Source organism: Ranitomeya variabilis, chromosome 3 (genome assembly GCF_051348905.1).
Source record: "Ranitomeya variabilis isolate aRanVar5 chromosome 3, aRanVar5.hap1, whole genome shotgun sequence".
Classification (NCBI taxonomy): domain Eukaryota; kingdom Metazoa; phylum Chordata; class Amphibia; order Anura; family Dendrobatidae; genus Ranitomeya; species Ranitomeya variabilis.
This window is the reverse complement of record NC_135234.1, coordinates 117,218,304-117,242,108: the sequence shown is the minus strand read 5'-3', so window position 1 is coordinate 117,242,108 and position 23,805 is coordinate 117,218,304. Positions and strand designations below refer to the sequence as shown.

At 43.4% G+C, this 23,805-nt stretch overlaps 1 protein-coding gene across 1 annotated transcript in view; it reads left to right on the top strand.

The window, feature by feature from the left end:
* Positions 1 to 20,816, top strand: part of EIF2S3 (eukaryotic translation initiation factor 2 subunit gamma) — a 33,343-nt gene extending 12,527 nt beyond the window's left edge. The window contains exons 8-12 of the mRNA XM_077294587.1: positions 274 to 368; positions 1,394 to 1,538; positions 2,126 to 2,295; positions 2,404 to 2,576; positions 20,423 to 20,816. Coding sequence (XP_077150702.1) covers positions 274 to 368; positions 1,394 to 1,538; positions 2,126 to 2,295; positions 2,404 to 2,576; positions 20,423 to 20,486 — 647 coding nt within the window. The 3' untranslated portion in view covers positions 20,487 to 20,816. The remainder of the gene's footprint in view (positions 1 to 273; positions 369 to 1,393; positions 1,539 to 2,125; positions 2,296 to 2,403; positions 2,577 to 20,422) is intronic.
* The last annotated feature ends 2,989 nt before the right edge of the window (positions 20,817 to 23,805 follow it).

Genomic DNA, 23,805 nt, shown 5'->3' with positions numbered 1-23,805 from the left:
GTCTGATAAATGACCGCAACATAAATTGGCAACCCGTGAGATGCAATCCGCACTGCTCGACTGTTTATGCTGTAGGTTTTGAGATGAGATTTCATCAAATTTAATCTGCAATGTTGATACTAATCTACTAAACGGTGGAATACATTTGTCCTGATTTTACTGGGTGCCCTTTACCTGGGGCCATTGGCTCTGCTGAACACAATACAAGTAGGTGTTTTTTGGTATCATGCCTTTTGTTGTTATGGAGCTCAAAAATATTTTCTGTCTTCTCAGTTATCAGGTCATTTGATGTGAACAAGCCAGGATGTGAGGTTGATGATCTGAAAGGTGGTGTAGCTGGAGGAAGTATTCTAAAAGGCGTATTAAAGGTACGGCTATTAGTATCTAATCCGAAATTCCAACCACCACAAAAGTAATTCTGGAACCCCAAATAATGCAACAAAAAAAGGAAAAGACTTGAAGAGATGCCTGAAAAATATAATGACCTATATTAATATGCAAAAAAGACATAAAAGATTAAAAAAAGTAATAACAGATGTGTACAATACATCAAACCTAGCCAAGAAAGGACTAGGTATGTTCTCCCTAACAGCGAAATATTAGGTTAAGTATTGATATACCAAACATTAATAGAAAAAGTCTATCTAGCCCTCGGACCTCAAATTCCACATGTAGCACATTACATAATGCTAGTTTTGTATGAACAAAGTATTATAATCGGTGATTAATTAGATTTCATCAACAAAGCGTCCATGTAGTCATGTGATATATGATAAATAATATTCAAAGAAGGAAATAAGCATAGGTCACATTATATAGTAATAAATAAAATATGGAAAAAATGTGACCCACCAGGTCCGTCATCCAATATGGTCTGTGTAGAGAGTGTCTGAGTCCCGCCGCATTACGCCACCTGGTGTGGCTTCCTCAGGAGTGAGATAATGTCAGATTGCATGCCCATATATATGTAATGTGACTAACAAACAAGTCTGTACCTAGCTACCTTTAATTAAGACCATCGTAACCAATGGAGAGACAGATGCAGTCCGGGTCCTCTTTATCCTGTTAACGGCGTGCATGTCATAATAGATCGCACTGGCGAAAATTAGGCTGTGGAAAGTATCGGCGTGCATATCGGAGTGGAGCACATCAAAATTGGAAATTGCGCATCTGTCTCAATGGACCGTGTCACATAATGAGACCCCAAATAATGGGCATTAGATCAGCTTTGCTGTTTCATAGAACATGCTTTAAAATGTCTAAATCTTTACATTTGTTTCACTTGGTACATTAATGTTATATAAATCCCATTCAGCCATTGTAATGTAATGCAATATTTTCAGGCTAGTCTCCAAATATATAGTATTTTGGTTGTTTGTTTTTGAATCCATAGGTCGGTCAAGAAATAGAGGTTCGCCCTGGCATAGTTTCTAAAGACAGTGAAGGCAAGCTCATGTGCAAGCCTATCTTCTCTAAAATTGTGTCTCTGTTTGCTGAGCACAATGATCTACAATATGCTGCTCCCGGAGGCCTTATTGGTAAGAGACTATCAGTATAGGCTTGTCTTCATTTTTTAAAGGCGTTTTCCGCTTTCATCAAGTCTCAGCTGGCTGGCATAGTTAGACATAAACAGTGTCTGTTTGAAAGTACGGTAACATTATTTTCACTGCGACAGTGCTGCAGACAATCACTGAGCTTAGCAGGTCTGTAGCAGTAGATGGCACGAGTTGTTGATCTCAGAGATGGGCTGCAGCACTGTTTGCCTAACGATAATGCTGCAGCAAAGCATAAACCAGGGCAGCGTCAGAGTGCTGGACCCAGGGAGTAAAATATTGTTCATGTGTCCCACCTGGTTTGTATGGACACCAAGCCTCAGTGCTGTTTCATGTGATGTTACCTTAGTATGGACACATTACTGACGCCTGGTCTGTATATAGGCCCAATAAAGGCTGGAGAGCACTATCACATGCCGAATTACAGGACATTCACAGTGGGAATTAAATCGTAGGCCTTTACTCATGGCAGCAACTTCTACTGACTGAACCTCTTTTGACTAGCATCGCAATCAGTTATAATGTGTAGTTAAGAATTATTCGTCTATTTTCTTTTTTTTTTTTTCATGCAGGTGTTGGTACCAAGATTGATCCAACTTTGTGTCGTGCTGATCGTATGGTCGGGCAAGTATTAGGTGCAGTTGGAGCATTGCCTGAAATATTTACAGAGCTGGAAATCTCCTACTTCCTCCTGCGGCGACTCCTTGGAGTACGTACAGAGGGGGATAAGAAGGCTGCTAAGGTAAGGGCTTAACACAAGAACAAAATTGCAAATTTTCCAGCCGTGATGTGGTGTATGTCCACATCCATTTTTGAATTTCTAAAAAAAAATATATATTTTGTTCTTCAGGTTCAAAAACTCTCTAAGAATGAAGTTCTGATGGTCAACATTGGATCTTTATCCACTGGTGGTCGTGTGAGTGCTGTGAAAGCTGATTTAGGAAAAATTGTGCTTACAAATCCAGTGTGCACAGAAGTAGGAGAGAAAATTGCTCTTAGCAGAAGAGTTGAGAAACATTGGCGGTAAGATTAAATGTCCAGTGTAAGTTGTTGTGGGACAGCATGAAAGGGGACTCGCCCTCTGCAGATTTTGAAGGAATTTCTGCAGTGTGTATTCAGAATCCATTATGATGCATTAACAACCTAATGGAGCTTTGAGTTTTTGTAGGACTTAAGTACAGTGCCTTGTGAAAGTATTCGGCTCCCTGGAACTTTTCAACCTTTTCCCACGTATCATGCTTCAAACATAAAGATACCAAATGTAAACTTTTGGTGAAGAATCAACAAGTGGAACACAATTGTGAAGTTGGATGAAATTTATTGATTATTTTAAATTTTTTGGGAAATTCAAAAACTGAAAAGTGGGGCGTGCAATACTGTTCGGCCCCTTTACTTTCAGTGCAGCAAACTCACTCCAGAAGTTCATTGTGGATTTCTGAATGATCCAATGTTGTCCTAAATGCCTAATGATGATAAATATAATCCATCTGTGTGTAATCAAGTCTCCGTATAAATGCACCTGCTCTGTGATAGTCTCAGGGTTCTGTTTGAAGCACAGAGAGCATCATGAAGACCAAGGAACACAACAGGCAGGTCCGTGATACTGTTGTGGAGAAGTTTAAAGACGGATTTTGGATATTGTTTCCAAAACTTTAAACATCCCAAGGAGCACTGTGCAAGTGATCATATTGAAATGGAAGGAGTATCATACCACTGCAAATCTACCAAGACCCGGCCATCCCTCTAAACTTTCATCTCAAACAAGGAGAAGACTGATCAGAGATGCAGCCAAGAGGCCCATGATCACTCTGGATGAACTGCAGAGATCTACAGCTGAGGCGGGAAAGTCTGTCCATAGGACAACAATCAGTCGTACACTGCACAAATCTGGCCTTTATGGAAGAGTGGCAAGAAGAAAGCCATTTCTCAAAGATATCCATAAAAAGTGTCGTTTAAAGCTTGCAACATGCCACCTGGGAGACACACCAAACATGTGGAAGAAGATGCTCTGGTCAGATGAAACCAAAATCAAACTTTTTGGCAACAATGCCAAACGATATGTTTGGTGTAAAGGCAACACAGATCATCACCCTGAATACACCATCCCCACTGTCAAACGTGGTGGCAGCATCATGATTTGGGCCTGCTTTTCTTCAGCAGGGACAGGGAAGATGGTTAAAATTGATGGCAAGATGGATGGAGCCAAATACAGAACCATTCTTGAAGAAAACCTTTTGGAGTCTGCAAAAGACCTGAGACTGGGACGGAGATTTGTCTTCCAACAAGACAATGATCCCAAACATAAAGCAAAAACTACAATGGAATGGTTCACAAATAAACGTATCCAGGTGTTAGAATGGCCAAGTCAAAGTCCAGACCTCAATCCAATCGACAATCTGTGGAAAGAGCTGAAAACTGCTGTTCATAAACGATCTCCATCAAACCTCACTGAGCTCGAGCTGTTTGCCAAGGAACAATGGGCAAGAATTTCAGTCTCTCGATGTACAAAACTGATAGAGGCATACCCCAAGCGACTTGCAGCTGTAATCGCAGAAAAAGGTGGCACAAGTTAAAGGGGCCGAATAATATTGCACGCCCCACTTTTCAGTTTTTGAATTTCCCAAAAAATTTAAAATAACCAATAAATTTCGTTCAACTTCACAATTGTGTTCCACTTGTTGTTGATTCTTCACCAAAAAATTTACATTTGGTATCTTTGTTTGAAGCATGATATCTGGGAAAAGGTTGAAAAGTTCCAGGCAGCCAAATACTTTCGCATGGCACTGTAACAAAATGTTAACAACAGTTGGTAACAAATTTTAAAATGCATCTTGGTGGTCTTTTGTGGTCATTAAAAAAAAAAAAAATGTGAAAAAGACATACCGTATACACACCCTGACAGAAGTTATGTCGCTTATCCATGTTATATAAGTAAAAGCTTATAAACTGGCGTTAAATTCATCCATTGGGTGTATAAATTATTATTTTGAAAGCTGAAACCCTCCAAAATGTGGTTTAGGTTAAGAAAATAAATTGGCAGAAATCAGTTTATGGACACAGAATGGTCAGATTTTGGCAAGACAAAAGTTTTGTCGCCCACAGAAAGTAATGTGATATTCAAACAAATAATTAACTTAAAATACAAATATATGTTGCATAACATTAGTGAATGCTATTAGAGTCATATTTAATATTTTGTGTGACTTCCATGAGCTTGAAGGACTGCATCCATGCGGTTCAACAATGATTCATACAATTTATTAATGAAGTCATCAAGAACAGCAAAGAATGCAGTCTTGCATGCCTCCCAGAGTTCATCTAGATTCTTTGGTTTTGTCTTCCAAGCTTCCTCTTTCATCCTACCACAAACATGCTCAATGATGTTCATGTCTGGTGACTGGGCTGGCCAGTCCTTGAGCACCTTGATCTTTTTTGCCTGGAATAACTTTGTTGCAGAGATGGATGTATGAGATGGAGCATCCTGCTGCAGAATTTGACTCCTTTTATGATTTGGAATATAAGAGGTAGCTAATACTTCTTGATATTTTAGGATATTGATATTGCCTTCCACCTAGCAAATGTTTTGCACACCCCCATACTGAATGTAACCCCAGACCATGATCTTTCCACCATCAAATGTAACTGTTTTCTGTGTGTATTTTGGATCCATATGGGCTCCAGTAGGTCTCCTGCAGTATTTGCAGCGGCTGTGGTGTAATTCTACTGAAGATTCATCAGAGAAATCCACCTTTTGCCATTTTTCCAGTGTCCATCTGTTTCGCAGGCTGTGGGACTTTGCAAACGCCACACGGTTTTTTATTTGCCTTTTGTTTAGTGCTGGCTTCTGGGCACTGATTCGACCATGGAGGCCATTTTGAGACAGAATCCTACAAACTGTTCTAGTTGACACAGGGACTTAAGGTGACCAGGCCTGTTGGAGCTCTGCTGCAGTGGAAGAGGGGCTTGCTTTGGATTTTCTAACCAACAAATGTTCCTACTGAGCAGTTGTCTTGCGGGGTCTGGCGGACCTGGGCTTGTCAAACACATCTCGTCTCTTCAAATCTTTTTTTATTCTTTGTACATGACGCTGAGACACATTAAAGGTGCCAGCCACCTCTGCAGTGGATCTGGTCTTCAGCCTCTTGATAATCTAGGCAGGGTGGATTTTTGGCATGTTGTCAAAGCTCAAGTTGCAGTTCAAGTGAAGGTCTGGGGTGCTGGGTTTCTTTATTTATTTATATATATATATATATATATATATATATATATATATATATATATATATATATATATATATATATATATATATATATATATATATATATATATATATATATATATACACATACACATACACATACACATACACATACACATACACATACACATACACACACACATACACACACACACACACACACACACACACACACACCCACCCACCGATCATTTACTGAGCACAGGTGAGGATGTAAACTAGGATTGGGTGCATTATATGACCGGGCGACAACTTTTGTCTTGCCAAAATCTGACCATTCTGTGTCCATTAACTGATCAATATTTTTGCATTGATGCCAATTTATTTTCTTAACCTAAACCACATTTCGGAGGGTTTCAGCTTTCAAAAGAATAATTTATAGAACCAATGGATGAATTTAACATCTGGTTATAAGCTTTTATTTTCTCTTCGCCACGACAGCACCCACTGAGAGAGGGGATCCGCCCCTAGGAACAGGAAACCCTATGGAGAGATAAAAAGGGGCGGTCCCCTCGCTCCCACAGTTTGGTTTCCTGTTCCTACGGGAATCCATGGAGAGAAGAGGATACCTAGCCTGGATGCCGCCTGCGCAGTTTACCTTAGAGGACGGCAGGGGCTCCAGAGCTGGAAGCAGCGTCGGGGGTCCTGGCTCAGTTTCCCCCCTCTGCTGGCAGACGCCGTGAGGCCAGGACGGGTGGTTGCTGGCTCTCGGGATACCAGCCGGATTCGTCTGCGGGAGCAACGCTGTGGTGCGGTCAGCGTCGCGCCGGCATCGGCGGACGCATACACAGCTTGGAGCCCCAGTGTATTCCCCCGGAAGTACAGGTAAACTTCCGGGGTGATGGAGGAGGAGTACAACGCCTGCGCTGACACCGGCGGCAGCGCAGGCCCATGCAGTATGGCCGCGACCCGGAAGTGACTAGCGCTTCCGGGTACAACCGGAAGAAGATGGCGGCCCCCATATGAAAGGACGCCGGCGATGTCGCTCCGGCGTCCACTATGGATTCTGCGCAGGACGCTGTGATGTCTTCGTTAGAAGCCACCGCATCCACTCCACGCAGCCATGCCAGCACCAGCCGCTCTAAACAGAGCGGATCTTCTAGAAAGAGCAAGTCGGATCGTGTTATTCCTCAACCCGTGCCTCAGTCTCCTCCTCATCAGCCGGTACCTTCACAAACAGCTTCACTGGGTGAGTGTATATCTACCCTATTTAGGCTGATTACTGTTCCCTCTCCCTCACACCCTAGGCCAAAAGGACTGAAAAAACGAAACACAGACAGTGTGCGTTATGTCTCCAGCCCCTTCCGGATAGTCATAACAAGAGGCTGTGTAAACCGTGTATTGACTCTACCCTGCGGGAAGAAGCCTCGGTTAGATCTGAGGATATTAGGGTCATGATCAGGGAAGAATTACGGGCCTTACATAGTTCTGACAAAGAGCCGCGTACTAAAGTGAAAAAAGGGTACGTTTCCCCTATATCTGACCAGTCGTCTGACAGAGAAAATGCAGACTCTGACATTTCCCGTGAATACGTTTCCTCAGATGAGGACCAAGATACATGCTTTCCCACCGATAGCATTGATAACCTGGTAAAATCAGTCTGCAACACCATGGGTATTGAAGATTCTAAGGTCCCTAAAACGCAGCAGGATATCATGTTCGCTGGTCTGTCAGAAAAGAAAAGGCCCTCCTTTCCTGTAATATCAGCGGTAAAAGATCTAATCAAGAAAGAGTGGGAAAGCCAGGGGCAAAGGGGTTTACCACCAACCTCAAAAAGACGTTATCCCTTCAATGATGACGAGTTCTTATTATGGTCAAAAGCCCCGAAGGTGGATGCGGCAGTGGCATCCACATCCAAAAAATCCTCACTGCCCGTGGAGGATTCGGGTTCATTACAAGACCCATTAGACCGCAAAACCGACTCTCTTTTAAAAAGAGCTTGGGAGTCATGTACGGGAGCCTTTAGGCCGGCAATATCGGCTACATGCACCGCTAGGTCCATGCTAGTCTGGCTAAATGACTTGGAGGAGGGACTAAAAAGCGGTCTCTCTAGAGACAGGTTAATGTCCTCTATACCCCTGATCAGAGGGGCTACAGCCTTCCTGGCGGACTCATCTGCTGACTCCATACGCTTGGCGGCTAAGTCAGCGGGACTCACGAATGCAGCACGTAGAGCCCTGTGGCTTAAAGGATGGAAGGGTGATCCCCAAACAAAATCTAAATTGTGTGGCCTCCCGTGTCAGGGTGAGTACCTGTTTGGTACTAAACTAGACGAAATCTTAACTAAAGCGGGAGAGAGGAAGAAAGGCTTCCCTAACGTTAATTACCTTCCATCCTATAGGAGAGCATTCCGGAAGCCCGTGTTTAATAAAAGGAGAGATTTTAAGAACCAAGACCGCTGGGCCACTAGAGACACCAAACAAAGGGGTGCATTCTTTGGGAAGCGCCCTTTCAAACCTGAGGACAAACCCCGTTAGAGCGGATCTACCTGTGGGAGGTAGATTATCCTCCTTCTCAGATAAATGGCGGCTGATAACATCAAATAGTTGGGCAAATGATCTTGTCACCTCCGGCTTAAAATTAAAATTTTCCCGCGTCCCTCCGGACTCATTTCTATTGACTTCATTAAAATCTCAATCACAACAGGAGGCATTGGAGCAGGAAGTAATGAGTCTTCTGTCCAAGGGGGTTCTGGAGGAAGTTCCACTTCTTCAGGAGGGCAAAGGGTTTTACTCCCCTTTATTTCTAATACCAAAACCGGATGGATCATTCAGAACCATTATAAACCTTAAGAAATTAAACACCTTCTTAGAAAATCAAACCTTTAAAATGGAGTCTATCTGATCCACCATAAAACTCCTGTTTCCCCATTGCTTTATGACGGTTCTGGACTTGAAAGATGCGTATTACCATCTCCCAATCTTTAAAAAACATCAACAATATCTCCGCGTTGCGGTTGTCATAAAAGGATATATACGACACTTTCAGTATGCAGCAATGCCCTTTGGACTATCAATTGCTCCAAGGGTATTCACTAAACTAATGTCAGAGGTCATGTCATATCTAAGATTAAAAGACACCCTCATAATCCCATACCTAGACGACCTTCTAGTGGTAGGAAAATCCCCCTCACAATGCCAAGAAAGATTAAGTCACATGATTTCATCCTTGCAGAACTTAGGATGGATAATAAATTGGGAAAAATCTAGGCTGATCCCAACGACTCGGCAAGTATTTTTGGGGATTATATTAGATTCTATAACTCAAAGATGTTTTCTCCCAGAATCTAAACAAATAACGGTGGGGAAGAAAGTTCAGTCTATACTAGATAAACCTATAATTTCCCTTCGGGAAGGTATGTCCTTACTTGGCTCCTTCACGTCATGTATCCCGGCGGTTCCATGGGCCCAATTCCACTCGAGGTGCTTACAATATGCAATTTTACATGAGGAGATAAAATTGCAAGGGCGGTTAGACGGTAAAATTTCCCTTTCTAATGACGTAATCCAATCCCTAACCTGGTGGCTACAGCCAGATCATCTAATTGGCGGGGTTCCCTGGGATATTAAACCCTCAAAAATAATATTTACGGATGCCAGCCCTCATGGTTGGGGGGCACACTTGGGGGACCAGGTTGTCCAAGGATTGTGGTCGGCTTCGGAGTTAGACGATTCGTCTAATAAAAAAGAACTAAAAGCCATCTATCATGCCCTATGTGAATTCCTCCCACAGTTGCGCGGAACACATACCAGGGTACTCTCAGACAACATGACATCAGTGGCTTACGTCAACCATCAAGGCGGAACGAGATCAGGCACTCTCATGTCTATAGCCGAAAACATCTTGACTATAGCCGAAGATCATCTTCTGTCCTTATCAGCACTACATGTCCGAGGAATAGACAACGCAAAAGCAGACTTTCTCAGTCGTCATACCCTCCATCAGGGGGAGTGGGTGTTAAATCGTCGGATATTCAATATGATAACTATAAAATGGGGTATACCCGACATAGATCTCTTCGCTACAAGAGACAACAGGCAAGTGAAAACATTCGCCTCAATGTTCCGGACAGACAACCCCGATGTTCTCGACGCCCTCCAGATCCCGTGGACATTTCAGAAAGCGTATGCCTTTCCCCCGATGGTTCTTCTTCCAACAGTAATCAGGAAGATAAGGGAGGACAGAGCGAATGTGATCTTAATTGCCCCGTTCTGGCCAAAGAGACCATGGTTTTCTCTGCTCAGAGCCATGTCCGTCTCGGATCCATGGATTCTCCCAGAGAATCAGGATCTGCTTTTCCAGGGGCCCTTCAACCACCCTCATGTGAAGGGTCTGCGGTTGACAGCCTGGGATTTGAGAGGCAGCTATTGAAACTAAGGGGCTTCTCTGATAGAGTAATTGATACCCTACTGCTGAGTAGGAAAAGATCCACTACATCGATCTATGTAAAAGTATGGAAGAAATTTTTAAGCCTCTATCCCTCAGCCCTGTCAAAGGAAATTCCAGTCTCCTTTATTCTCGAATTTCTCCAGAAAGGACGGGACTTAGGCCTTTCAGTTAATACCTTAAGAGTGCAAGTTTCTGCGCTAGGGGCTCTGTATAGTCACAACGTTGCGGGAGATAGGTGGATATCCAGATTCATTTCAGCCTGCCAGAGAGCAGAACCGGTCCAAATTCCCCACTCACCTCCTTGGGATGTTAATCTGGTCCTTGAAGCCTTGACGGATCACCCATTTGAGCCTCTACATTCTGCTCACATTAAACATGTCTCCCTCAAGACGGCTCTTCTTGTCGCCTTAGTATCGGCAAGAAGGGTAAGTGACATACAGGCACTATCGGTAGATCCTCCATTTATGTCAATATTGCCAGATAGGATTGTCCTAAAAACAGACCCTTCCTACTTACCTAAAATGTGTACTAAATTCCATAGGTCTCAAGAAATTCTTCTTCCTACCTTCTATAATAACCCTACTAATCAGGAGGAAGAAAAGTACCATACTTTAGACGTGAGAAGGGCTGTGATAACCTATCTAGACAGGACTAGTCCCTGGAGGAAGAGCAGGGCTCTCTTTGTTTCCTTCCAGGGTCAAAGGAAAGGAGCTGGTGTTACTAAGGGCACATTATCCCGATGGATTCGGGAGGCGATATACCTGGCCTATTCATCTAAAGGGGAAGATCCACCTGAGACTGTGAAGGCACATTCCACCCGGGCGATAGCATCATCCTGGGCAGAGCGAGCAGAGGTTCCGATAGAACTCATATGTAAGGCCGCAACCTGGTCGTCCCCTACTACCTTCTATAGTCACTATAGACTAGATTTATCTGCCTCCACTGACCTGTGTTTCGGTAGATCAGTTCTTAACACGATAATCCCCCCCAAATGACTGTCTCTGAAAGTCTCTCAGTGGGTGCTGTCGTGGCGAAGAGAAAACACCGGATTACGTACCGGTAATGCTCTTTTATAGAGCCACGACAGCACCCCTTCACTTCCCTCCCTTATATATTAGTTTGCATATGAGCACGGATAAGGGTGATTGGTTCTTGTAAATATTAGTAGTCTAAGATAAAATGATAATAGAATTGCCTACTAATACTGGTGGGCGGTTCCTCGCAATCTCTGTAACCCAAACTGTGGGAGCGAGGGGACCGCCCCTTTTTATCTCTCCATAGGGTTTCCTGTTCCTAGGGGCGGATCCCCTCTCTCAGTGGGTGCTGTCGTGGCTCTATAAAAGAGCATTACCGGTACGTAATCCGGTGTTTACATAACATGGATAAGCGACAACTTCTGTCAGGGAGTGTATTCTCGTGTGTAAGCCGAGTTTTTCAGCACATTTTTGTGTGCTGAAGACGCCCCCCCTCGCCTACCTGCGCGCCCTTGGTGCTGGCACTGCATCTTGTTCCGGCGCCTGCCTGCAGCTCTTCTTGTGCTCAGCGGTCACGTGCTACCACTAATTAATGAATATGGACGCATCTCCACTCACATACAGGTGGAGCGCATATTCATCACCTTAATGAGCGGTACCGTGTGACCGCTGAGCACAGAAAAAGCTGCAGGCTGGTGCCGGCGGCCGGAATGAGATGCAGTGCCAGCACCCAGGGCACGCATGTAGGCGGGTATGGTTTTTTTTTTTTTTTTTCAATAGGAAACATGCACACAGGGATAGGGAATAAGAAGTCATGCATACAGGGCCTGAACGGCGGAGGCATTCATACATGGAAGGAACGAGGGAGGCATTCTTACCAGGGAAGGGGGGGGGAGGCATGCAGACAGGGATGGGGAGGCATTCATAGCAGGACAGGGATGAGGGGACAATGCATACCCGGCTTATACTTGAGTCAATAAGCTTACCCAGTTTTCCATGGCAAAAGTAGGTGCCTCGGCTTATACTCGGGTCGGTTCACACTCGAGTATATACGGTACTTAATTTATTTTCCCACCAATATTGCTCGATATCGGCAAAATAAAAGTGTGAAAACATAAAATTAAGCCTCAAGAATACAGAAGAGTGACGCAAAAATGATGTACTGTATTTTCCGGCGTATAAGACGACTTTTTAACCCCTAAAAATTGTCCCAAAAGTCGGGGGTCGTCTTATACGCCGGGTACGGCGTGTGCAGGGAGCGATCCTGGATGTTCCCAGGGTCTGAAGGAGAGGAGACTCTCCTTCAGGCCCTGGGATCCATATTCATGTAAAAAAAGAATAAAAATAAAAAATATGGATATACTCACCCTCGGACGGCCCCTGGCTGTCACCGCTGCAAGCATCTCCCTCCGTTCCTAAGAATGCAGAGTGAAGGACCTTCCATGACGTCGCGGCTTGTGATTGGTCGCGTGACCGCTCACGCGACCAATCACAAGCCGCGACGTCATCGCAGGTCCTACACACTGCATTCTTAGGAACGGAGGCAGACGCTTGCAGCGGTGACAGCCAGGGTTCGTCGGAGGGGTGAGTATATCCATATTTTTTATTTTTATTCTTTATTTTTTACATGAATATGGATCCCAGGGCCTGAAGGAGAGTTTCCTCTCCTCCAGACCCTGGGAACCACACGCCGTATAAGATGACTGGGTGTATAAGATGACCCCCGTCTTATACGGCGGGCATATCCCAAATTCCATATTTTATATGGAAAAGTTGGGGGTCGTCTTATACGCCCAGTCGTCTTATACACCAGAAAATACGGTAATTTAATAAATGTTACAGCTCTTTAATCCGCATGTACAAAAAACAAAACAAAATATGCTTGCGAGTAGTACGTATTGGTTCCATTTTGCTGTCCACATGATTTCTGTGATATTTTTTATTTTTTTATATTGATGTATGTTTTTATTCAATGTATTTTATGTTTTTAATTAGCATGTTTGTTTACTGAGGAGACTATCGCTAGATCACCTATACAATACACTGTACTATGATAGTATTACAGTCTATTATATTTGTTATAAATATTAATTGCCAGCCTCCTATGGAATTTATGTCCTGCTCTGAAGGTGTCTTGCCTACACTGTAATATTGCAGTGTATTGGTAAATTGATGCTTTCCCTATGCAATGCTTCATAGAAGTAGTAACTTGGAAGACAGACGACCTTTACTTAGGCCGCATTTGCCATGACCGCCCATCAGCACCCCGCAATCACGTTGCCAACTGCCACCATGTATTCCTAATAGTGATGAGCGAATCTACTCGTTACTCGAGATTTCCAGATCACACTCGTGTGTCCTCCGAGTATTTGTTAGTGTTCAGAGATTAAGTTTTTATTGCGGCATCTGAATGATTTACATCTCTTAGCCAGCTTAATTACATGTGGGGATTCCCTAGCAACCAGGCAACCCCCACATGTACTCAGCCTGGCTACTAGCTGTAAATCATTCAGCTGAGGTGAGGAAAACGAAATCTCCGAACAATAACAAATATTTGGAGGACACACGAGCGTGATCTGGAAATCTCGAGTAACGAGTATATTCGCTCATCACTAGTTCCTAACCTTAGAAATGCTGCTGTCATGACTGACGTGTCATCTAAAAGGTTCAACTGTTGTGGTCGAAATTAACTCCGACTGCACCAGTTACTTTCAGGGGTTAACTGGAGCAGGTCTTCTTTGAGCACACATTATATAATGATAGTGCACCACCTCTGTAAATGGCGACAAAGGGTTAAGATGCTCCATGTTTTTAGCTTAAAAAGTGGTCTAAAAGCAAGCCAACTAATAGAATAAATTTAGACTACACTGTCTACAGGTGCCAAATTTATCCTCCAGCTTGACCCTCTGTGATTAATTTAGTGCATAAGAGGGGGTACCCCCAAAAAATGAGCATTATTTTCTATAGTCAAGTCAGTTGGAGGTGCTGCCCTCTCTCCCTTCTCAGTTGGCAAAATAGCATTCATGAGAAACCATCGCAGACAGAGATTGTTTTCTTAAGTCCCTCCCAATGTCCAAGGCGATTTTGCGGTGGCAAACTTCAAGGAGTATCGCGCCAACATCAAATTCTGTTTCGTATTAAAGAAAACAGCTGCAGAAATAGTTTCAATGCTGAGGGAAGCCTTATGGGAAGGAAGCTCTAAGCCAGGCAAGAATTTGAGTGGTTTGCCCAGTTCGGAAGTGGCCAAATGTCACTTAAAAATGAACCCCCCTTCAGGTCACCCCACAACTTCCAGAACAGATGAAAATGTTCAAAAACTGTGCCATGTTTGATTGTCACAAAATAATTGACAAATTGGAGGAAATAACTGGAATTTCCTGGAGTTTATGCCAGAGAGTCCTAACTGAAGATTTGAACATGAGACGCATTGCGGCAAAGTTGCACGACTGCTTTCCGATAACCAGAGGGAGAACCGCCTGAGAGTGTCAGGAATTGAAAGAACGGGCACAAACTGACCCTGGTTGTTTTATTTTTTGTCAAAAATGATCACAGGAGATAAATTTTAATGTTGCACTTACAATCCTGAAACAAAACTGCTGTCCAGCCAGTGAAAGATAGCTTCATCGCCCAGACCAAAAAAAAACATGGCAAGTGAAATAAGATTTTAAGTCCACAATGATTTATATTATTTATTTATTTTTTTTCATCAAAGGAGTCGTTCACTTTGGATTTGTTCCTCAGGGCACCACAGAGAGCCAACATTACTATCAGCAAGTGCTGAAGCGATTTCCTGAGGCAGTGAGAGAAAAAAACGACCTGAATTGTTCCGACCGAGGGACTGGCTGCTTCATCATGACAATGCGCCTGCCCACACAATGTTGACAATCAATGAGTTTTTGGCGAAAAACGTCATGACGCCGGTTTCTTACTCACCCGCCCTAATCCTATGCGACTGCTTCTTATTCCAAAGAATGAAGAATAACCTAAAGGCAAAGCGTTTTCAGGACGTAGAAGAGGTTAAAAAAAAATAGCTGGAGACTTTTAACAGCAATAGTTGAGAAAAGAAAATAAAAATATATATATATATATATATATATATATATATATATATATATATATATATATATATATATATATATATATATATATATATATATATATATATATATATATATATATATATATATATATATATATCTATCTACTATATAATTGTCTAAGGGGTACTTCCGTCTTTCTGTCACGGTTATTCGTTCGCTGATTGGTCTCGGCAGCTGCCTGTCATGGCTGCCGCGACCAATCAGTGACGCGCACAGTCCGGAAGAAAATGGCCGCTCCTTACTCCCTGAACTCACTGCCCGGTGCCCGCATACTCCCCTCCGCTCACACAGGGTTAATGGCAGCGGTAACGGACTGCGTTATGCCGCGGTGTAATGCAGTCCGTTACCGCTGCTATTAACCCTGTGTGACCAACTTTTTACTATTCAGGCTGCCTATGCGGCATGAATAGTAAAACGATCTAATGTTTAAAAATAATAAAACAAAATAAAAAATCGCTATATACTCACCGTCCGGCGGCCCCTGGATCCACAACCGGACTTTCCCTCTTGCGACGCGGCGGTGTCTGCTCCATGCTGCGATCTCGCGAGATGATGACGTTGCGGTCTCGCGAGACCGCTACGTCATCATCTCGCAAGACCGCAGCATGGATCAGTCACCGGCGCGTCGCAAGCGGGAAAGCCTGGTTCTGGATGCGGAGGCTCCGGAAGGTGAGTATATAGCGATTTTTTTATTTTCTTTCTTTTTTTTACCAGGCATGTGATGCCCACACTGCTATTTACTACGTCGGCTGGGCAATATACTCCATGGGCTCTGCTATATACTACGTCGGCTGGGCAATATACTCCATGGGCTCTGCTATATACTACATAGGCTGGGCAATATACTCCATGGGCTCTGCTATATACTACGTCGGCTGGGCAATATACTCCATGGGCTCTGCTATATACTACGTCGGCTGGGCAATATACTCCATGGGCTCTGCTATATACTACGTTGGCTGGGCAATATACTCCATGGGCTCTGCTATATACTACGTCGGCTGGGCAATATACTCCATGGCCTCTGCTATATACTACGTCGGCTGGGCAATATACTCCATGGGCTCTGCTATATACTACATAGGCTGGGCAATATACTCCGTTGGCTGGGCAATATACTCCGTTGGCTGGGCAATATACTACGTGGCTGCCCAATATACTACGTGGCTGCCCAATATACTACGTGGCTGCCCAATATACTACGTGGGCTGTGCTACTACGCAATATACTACGTGGCTGGGCCATATACTACGTGGGCTGTGCAATATGCTACGTGGGCTGCGCAATATGCTACGTGGGCTGCGCAATGTGCTACGTGGGCTGCGCAATGTGCTACGTGGGCTGCGCAATGTGCTACGTGGGCTGCGCAATGTGCTACGTGGGCTGCGCAATGTGCTACGTGGGCTGCGCAATGTGCTACGTGGGCTGCGCAATGTGCTACGTGGGCTGCGCAATGTGCTACGTGGGCTGCGCAATGTGCTACGTGGGCTGCGCAATGTGCTACGTGGGCTGCGCAATGTACTACGTGGGCTGCGCAATGTACTACGTGGGCTGCGCAATGTACTACGTGGGCTGCGCAATGTACTACGTGGGCTGCGCAATGTACTACGTGGGCTGCGCAATGTACTACGTGGGCTGCGCAATGTACTACGTGGGCTGCGCAATGTACTACGTGGGCTGCGCAATGTACTACGTGGGCTGCGCAATGTACTACGTGGGCTGCGCAATGTACTACGTGGGCTGCGCAATGTACTACGTGGGCTGCGCAATGTACTGCGTGGGCTGCGCAATGTTCTGCGTGGGCTGCGCAATGTACTGCGTGGGCTGCGCAATGTACTGCGTGGGCTGCGCAATGTACTGCGTGGGCTGCGCAATGTACTGCGTGGGCTGCGCAATGTACTGCGTGGGCTGCGCAATGTACTACGTGGGCTGCGCAATGTACTACGTGGGCTGCGCAATGTACTACGTGGGCTGCGCAATGTACTACGTGGGCTGCGCAATGTACTACGTGGGCTGCGCAATGTACTCAGAGGGCTGCGCAATTTACTGCGTGCGCTGGCCAATATACTACGTGGACTGTGCAATATAATACATGGGCTGTGCTATACACTACGCATACATATTCTAGAATACCCAATGCGTTAGAATCGGGCCACCATCTAGTATGTGTGTGTGTGTATGTATGTATATATATATATATATATACATATATACATATATATATATATATATATACACATATATATATACACATATATATATATATACACATATATATATATATACACATATATATATATACACACTCACCGGCCACTTTATTAGGTACACCTGTCCAACTTCTTGTTAACACTTAATTTCTAATCAGCCAATCACATGGCGGCAACTCAGTGCATTTAGGCATGTAGACATGGTCAAGACAATCTCCTGCAGTTCAAACCGAGCATCAGTATGGGGAAGAAAGGTGATTTGAGTGCCTTTGAACGTGGCATGGTTGTTTGTGCCAGAAGGGCTGGTCTGAGTATTTCAGAAACTGCTGATCTACTGGGATTTTCACGCACAACCATCTCTAGGGTTTACAGAGAATGGTCCGAAAAAGAAAAAAAATCCAGTGAGCGGCAGTTCTGTGGGCGGAAATGCCTTGTTGATGCCAGAGGTCAGAGGAGAATGGGCAGACTGGTTCGAGCTGATAGAAAGGCAACAGTGACTCAAATCGCCACCCGTTACAACCAAGGTAGGCCTAAGAGCATCTCTGAACGCACAGTGCGTCGAACTTTGAGACAGATGGGCTACAGCAGCAGAAGACCACACCGGGTACCACTCCTTTCAGCTAAGAACAGGAAACTGAGGCTACAATTTGTACAAGCTCATCGAAATTGGACAGTAGAAGATTGGAAAAACGTTGCTTGGTCTGATGAGTCTCGATTTCTGCTGCGACATTCGGATGGTAGGGTCAGAATTTGGCGTAAACAACATGAAAGCATGGATCCATCCTGCCTTGTATGGAGCATCTTTGGGATGTGCAGCCGACAAATCTGCGGCAACTGTGTGATGCCATCATGTCAATATGGACCAAAATCTCTGAGGAATGCTTCCAGCACCTTGTTGAATCTATGCCACGAAGAATTGAGGCAGTTCTGAAGGCAAAAGGGGGTCCAACCCGTTACTAGCATGGTGTACCTAATAAAGTGGCCGGTGAGTGTATATATATATATATATATGTATGTATATATATATATATATATATATATATATATATATATATATATATATATATATATATATATATATATATATATATATATATATTCTAAAAGTGGAAAAAATTGTTGGGACATGTGCATATAATGATCAGTAGTTTGACTGGGAGTAATGTTTTCAAGATGTTATCTAAAATAAAAAAAATGTAAAGTCATTTTTTGGGGTACCCCCGAATTTAATGGAATGTGTCACCATGTTTTCCTTACTTCAATTATATCCACCACCTATGAATAATCTTTAGTAGCACTCCTGCAACCTCTTCATAAGAGCGCAGCCTTCCCTATACTTTAGAAAATGCTTTTCATAATTTTGCCATGCCATCTAGTCTGTTGGGGTTCTTTGGACATTGCCCTCCTGCATTGATTGACATGGCTGACGTCATCACAACAATGTTTTGCTTGGCATTTTTTCCCTATTGTGCAGACACGAAGGTTGATCAGACTGGATTTCGTAGGAGACATTATTCACATCAATAAAGGCATAAGAGATGGCGACTGAAGGGCACAGGGGAGGAGCTGAGCACTTTCTGGAGACATCCATTGAACCAGAAGGTGCCAATTAACATATTGTGAGGAAAAAGGTGTTTTCTTGGGTATTCAAGGCAGGTTGGCTCTAAAGTGAAATGAAAACCACTGAAAGGTGGTGATAGTTAATATAGGGATAACCTGGTGACAGTCTAAGTAGTCCCTGTGTAATTACACACAGGATTAATAAATCTGCCCTATTTTGCCAAAAAATGTAAAGAATATCAGAAAAATAAGCAGCTAATGGAGAGGTGAAGAGTAAGAAGTGGCAAATAATGTGCTCCCCGAGTGTGGATAAATAGTGACTCTGGGGTGGAGGCGGCTGAATTTCCCCTTCACATGAGTGATGTATCTAATTTTGTATGAACCACTATCACTGGAACTTCCTGAGAAGCCAGTTTGATATACAGTGAGATTTATTCAAAAGGGGCCCCGAATATTCTGTTTTAACTCTTATTGGGATGAAGCAATCTGAGCCCAAAAATAGGTCTAATACCTTGACGTGTGATTGATTGCATTACAAACGATACTGGAAGTGATCTCCCAGACACATTTCAATGCCGTGTTGCATTTTCTCGTATGTATCTGCAAGCATATAGAGGGAGGGAGTAATAGCAGAAATTTCACATTGGGGTGTCTTTGTTTTTTTTGTTTAAACCTTCCACAGAGGCTTGTTCGGATAAACGGCCATTATTTTACTTTGGGCATGCCTCAAAGAAAGAAGTCTGGTGGTGGCCACAGTCCCTATGAATTTACTCTGTTGCCAAAAATGACTCCATTCCCGCCATACTACTTGCTGATCGTGTGACATGTTGCTCCATCTTGCTGGAATTAATCTTCCATTAACCTACGATCATCCAGTTGGTTCACGAACTGTTCAGAAATGTCCAGGTGCACATTGGTGTCCAGATGATGTAAACAAAAATGAGCCCTATGATGCACAACCGAGACATTGTGCACCATGCGCCAACTTTTTGATCATAGGGTCCTTTTCGGTGAGTGGCAAAGGGATTTTCAGCAGCCCATATGTTGGCGTTTTGCGAGTTTTCGTAACCCAACAAATGGAACCATGCCTCATCTGAAAACCATCCATATACTACGAGCGCATTGCATTTTGTTTAGTTCAGATTGCTTCGTCCTAGCAAGAGGTATTACAGAATATTCTGGGCCTCTTTGAGTCTAATTAATCTCCTCCATGATCCATGTTGCTCTTTGGACTGCAGTCTTCATGAGTATTTCTACTGTTCTCAACTTTATATTTGCCGGTGCCTGCAGAAGCCCTCTGGATATCATTACTGTGATCACGGTTATGTATTTTCCCAGTGTACACATTATTTTGACATCTATTTTTTTTCCTCTGCAGTTTGATTGGCTGGGGTCAGATAAGAAGAGGAGTGACAATAAAGCCAACCATAGATGATGACTAGAAACAAACACCCCGATGCTGCTAAAATGTTTTTTTTTAAAAGAGACACTTGCTTTATATTTATTCGGCAAGTGCTACTTGGATAAATTAACTCTTCATACAACAGAAGTCTAATATTTACAGGCCCCAAATTCTAACTTACAACTGAGCAGGTTCTCAGCACAAGAACGCTTGATGCTGTCCAGACATCACCTGCTGTGTAACACATGAATTGGATGCTTTTCTTACAAAATATACCGTTTTATTTTCATTCTGCCTGAGGAGGTTGAAATCCTCAGAACTTAATTTCACCAATGAATGAATGTCCTCAGAATAAACTTCAAAAGACCAAGTGATTTGTTATTCTTACTAATGTTCATTTAATTAGAATATAGTTTAGTCTACTAAATGAGTTGGTTAGCTCTGTCAGAGAACTGTGAGTGAACAAATTTAGTGAGTGGTGATTATTTGTGTCAGTGGGGACCCTTGTAATAAATGGCCATGAGTCCACAAGACCTGGAGCTTCTTTTTGCTCTGGATAATATAACCTCCCCTAGATAACATCCAAAAGCTGTAACTGTAAGTTATGTTCTGTGAATAGATATAATATGTAATGAAAATAGGTGACGGACACAGGTCACCTCCTTCACGTGCTACCTGGTCAAAGAACATGCATGCTTCAAACCAGTCATTGGGGGACATGTATAAATCCCACCTAAGCCAGTTTTCCCCTATACCTTGACATCACTGTACAGTGAGAGTATCCACCTACGCAATAAAGAGGTGGAACCTCTCCGTAGGAGTCGGTGTTTCCTGTTCCTGTGAAGAGGAGACCTACAGCCCTGCAGGGTGAAGAATGATGTTCCTGGAGAATTTTTTTTTTTCGGAAGTTGCAGGAGGCTTTCCCAGGGTGAGCAGTCGACGTGGCTCCCATGGGCTCATTGACTTCGTGACTGGTGCCTTCCCTGTCTTTCCATGCAGTTGCTGGTATAGGGACGGGATAATGCTCAGCTCCCTTTATGCCAATTCAGGGTACGGAAGACGGGGCAAGATGTGCATTCTGCAAGCTTATGCCAGCGCTTTCAGGTTAGTGGAGGTGCATACAGTCGGTCTGGCTGCTTCCAAGTTCACAATGTGCATCAGTATTTCAGGTGATACGACTCACCCCAAGATGTGTTAATTCTCCAGTCGGAGTAGCAGTCGTCCCCTCACCCCACCTCGAAACACCTCCCTGACAGATACAAGGGGCTTGTGAGTACTTCCTGCTGACAGTAGATGTGCAGCTACGGTGGGAAACTGCAGCATGGATGATCCAGTAATGCCCAGCGGTGATACAAATGACCCAAAACCTCCTCCTAGCACGGTTCTTTCCAGTGCATAAGATGGGCTGAGTACTTCAGATGTGATATATCATTCTGATTGTTATTGATATATTCCGTAGGATAGGCCTAGAAAGGCGTTGGCAAAGACAAGAACAAGGAATGTGCCTCATGAAAAGGAAATTTACCTAAAGCATATACTAAAAGCCTTTGTCTCTCCTATATAGAGAAAAGTGGCTGAAGAAACTCCATCCCTGGTTTGAGATTAAAGGGAATCTCACCACATTTGACCTATAAGCTATTAATATGGGCATACAGGTTATAGACTGCTGAAAAAAAGATTGACCTGTATGTTTCATATCAAATGCCTTCTTGTGGATAAATCATTTTTTTATGACTTTATATAAATGACCTCTTCCAAGCTCTGGGGAGGATGCTGCCTGCAAGATAACTCTGCCTCCGGAGCTTATTTTACATGATGGGTGAGTTACCAGTGTGAGACAAGTAACCAACACAGAACAGGAGAACTTTGTCGTCTTGCAATAACATTTTTGCAGCTTTTGAGCTCTGCTGTATTGCAACAATATTCTAACATAGTCTGACTGTGAGATGGAAGATGGAGAGAAACCTGCAGATGTCAGGTGTAATCACCCACAGCTCTGCAGTGATATCATGAAAGCAGAGAGTGACCATTACCTATCACACTGGTAACTCCTCCTTCATGTAAAATAATCTCTGATGGAAGAGTTATCTTCCAGGCAGCATCCTCCCCATAGCTTGGAAGAGACCATTTATATAAAGTGATAAAAGATTTATCCACAACGAGACATCTGATATGAAGCATACAGGTATCATTCTCCTTAGCAGTCTGTAGCCTGTATACCCATTAGGTCAGATGTGGTGAGATTCTGAGTCATTAAACACAAAGTTAAGAGTACTTTCAGAAGGGAAGTGTCAGACTAACGGTCCTCCCTCAAATAAACATTATGCTCCTTCTGATGCTAGTTCTGAGCAAGAGATAGATGAGAATGGTGAAGGAATTTGTAGTTATTGTTAAGAATCATCCTCTGTTGGTGAATATGGGCTACTGTGCTCTGTTGGTGAATATGGGCTACTGTGCTTTCTGGTAGAAGATTCTGCAAAATTGCTTAAAACCATTAGATATACCATGGGAGTAGAATGGTACTCATCTTTCCAGGACTGTTTATTGGGTTAGAGGAACGTAAACATGATGTGTATTCATTCCATAAGAGATTACTCTTTCATTTAAAAAAAAATTGAAAGAAAACCTGCTAAGATGATTTCAACCCCTAATTCACTTGAGGAAATACCCGTTTCACAAAGAGTTGTGTGAAATTTGATTAAAAAAAAACTCTTCCTTTTCACAATTTGGGATGTTCTAAGGACCCTTTACATTGGAAACCTGACACTTTCCTTAGGGGAGCATGGGAAGCGAGTGCTTGTTTCTTTAAGCCCAGTATAATGACCACTTCTACAGCTGTGTTCCTAATTAAATGGCTACAGGAATTAAATTCCAAGATAAGGAATAAGTATCTAAGAGATCAATTAATAGAGGCCTTACCTACTATTCAGTAGGCGACTGTTTTTTGTTTTTTTTTTGCGTGCGCATCTGTGGACATTAGATTTGCCGTCTGCTCCTGTGCCCTTTCAAACTGCCCACAGAGTGCTTTGGCTAAAAAATTGGGCAGCTGCTTTCTAGTCTAAAATGAAGGCGTCTGCTGTTCCCTGCCAAGGGGTTATTTGTTCAGCTCAGTTTTTGATGAGGAGAGAGAGAGTGCTGATAATAAGAATATTCCTTTTTTCCTAACTTCAAGAGATCTTTTCGGGGTTCTGAGGGTAAGGGGAGGAGAAAGGACAGTGGGACTGGTGGATGTACCTGAAGGGAAGATCCAAGCAACCATGACGCCAGGCTCCGGACAGGGGAGGCTAAAGGTCTTATTACATCAGTTGGCCTTGCTGTCAGCCTACTGTTGAACACTCACCGAAGGACTGGGGCTAGAT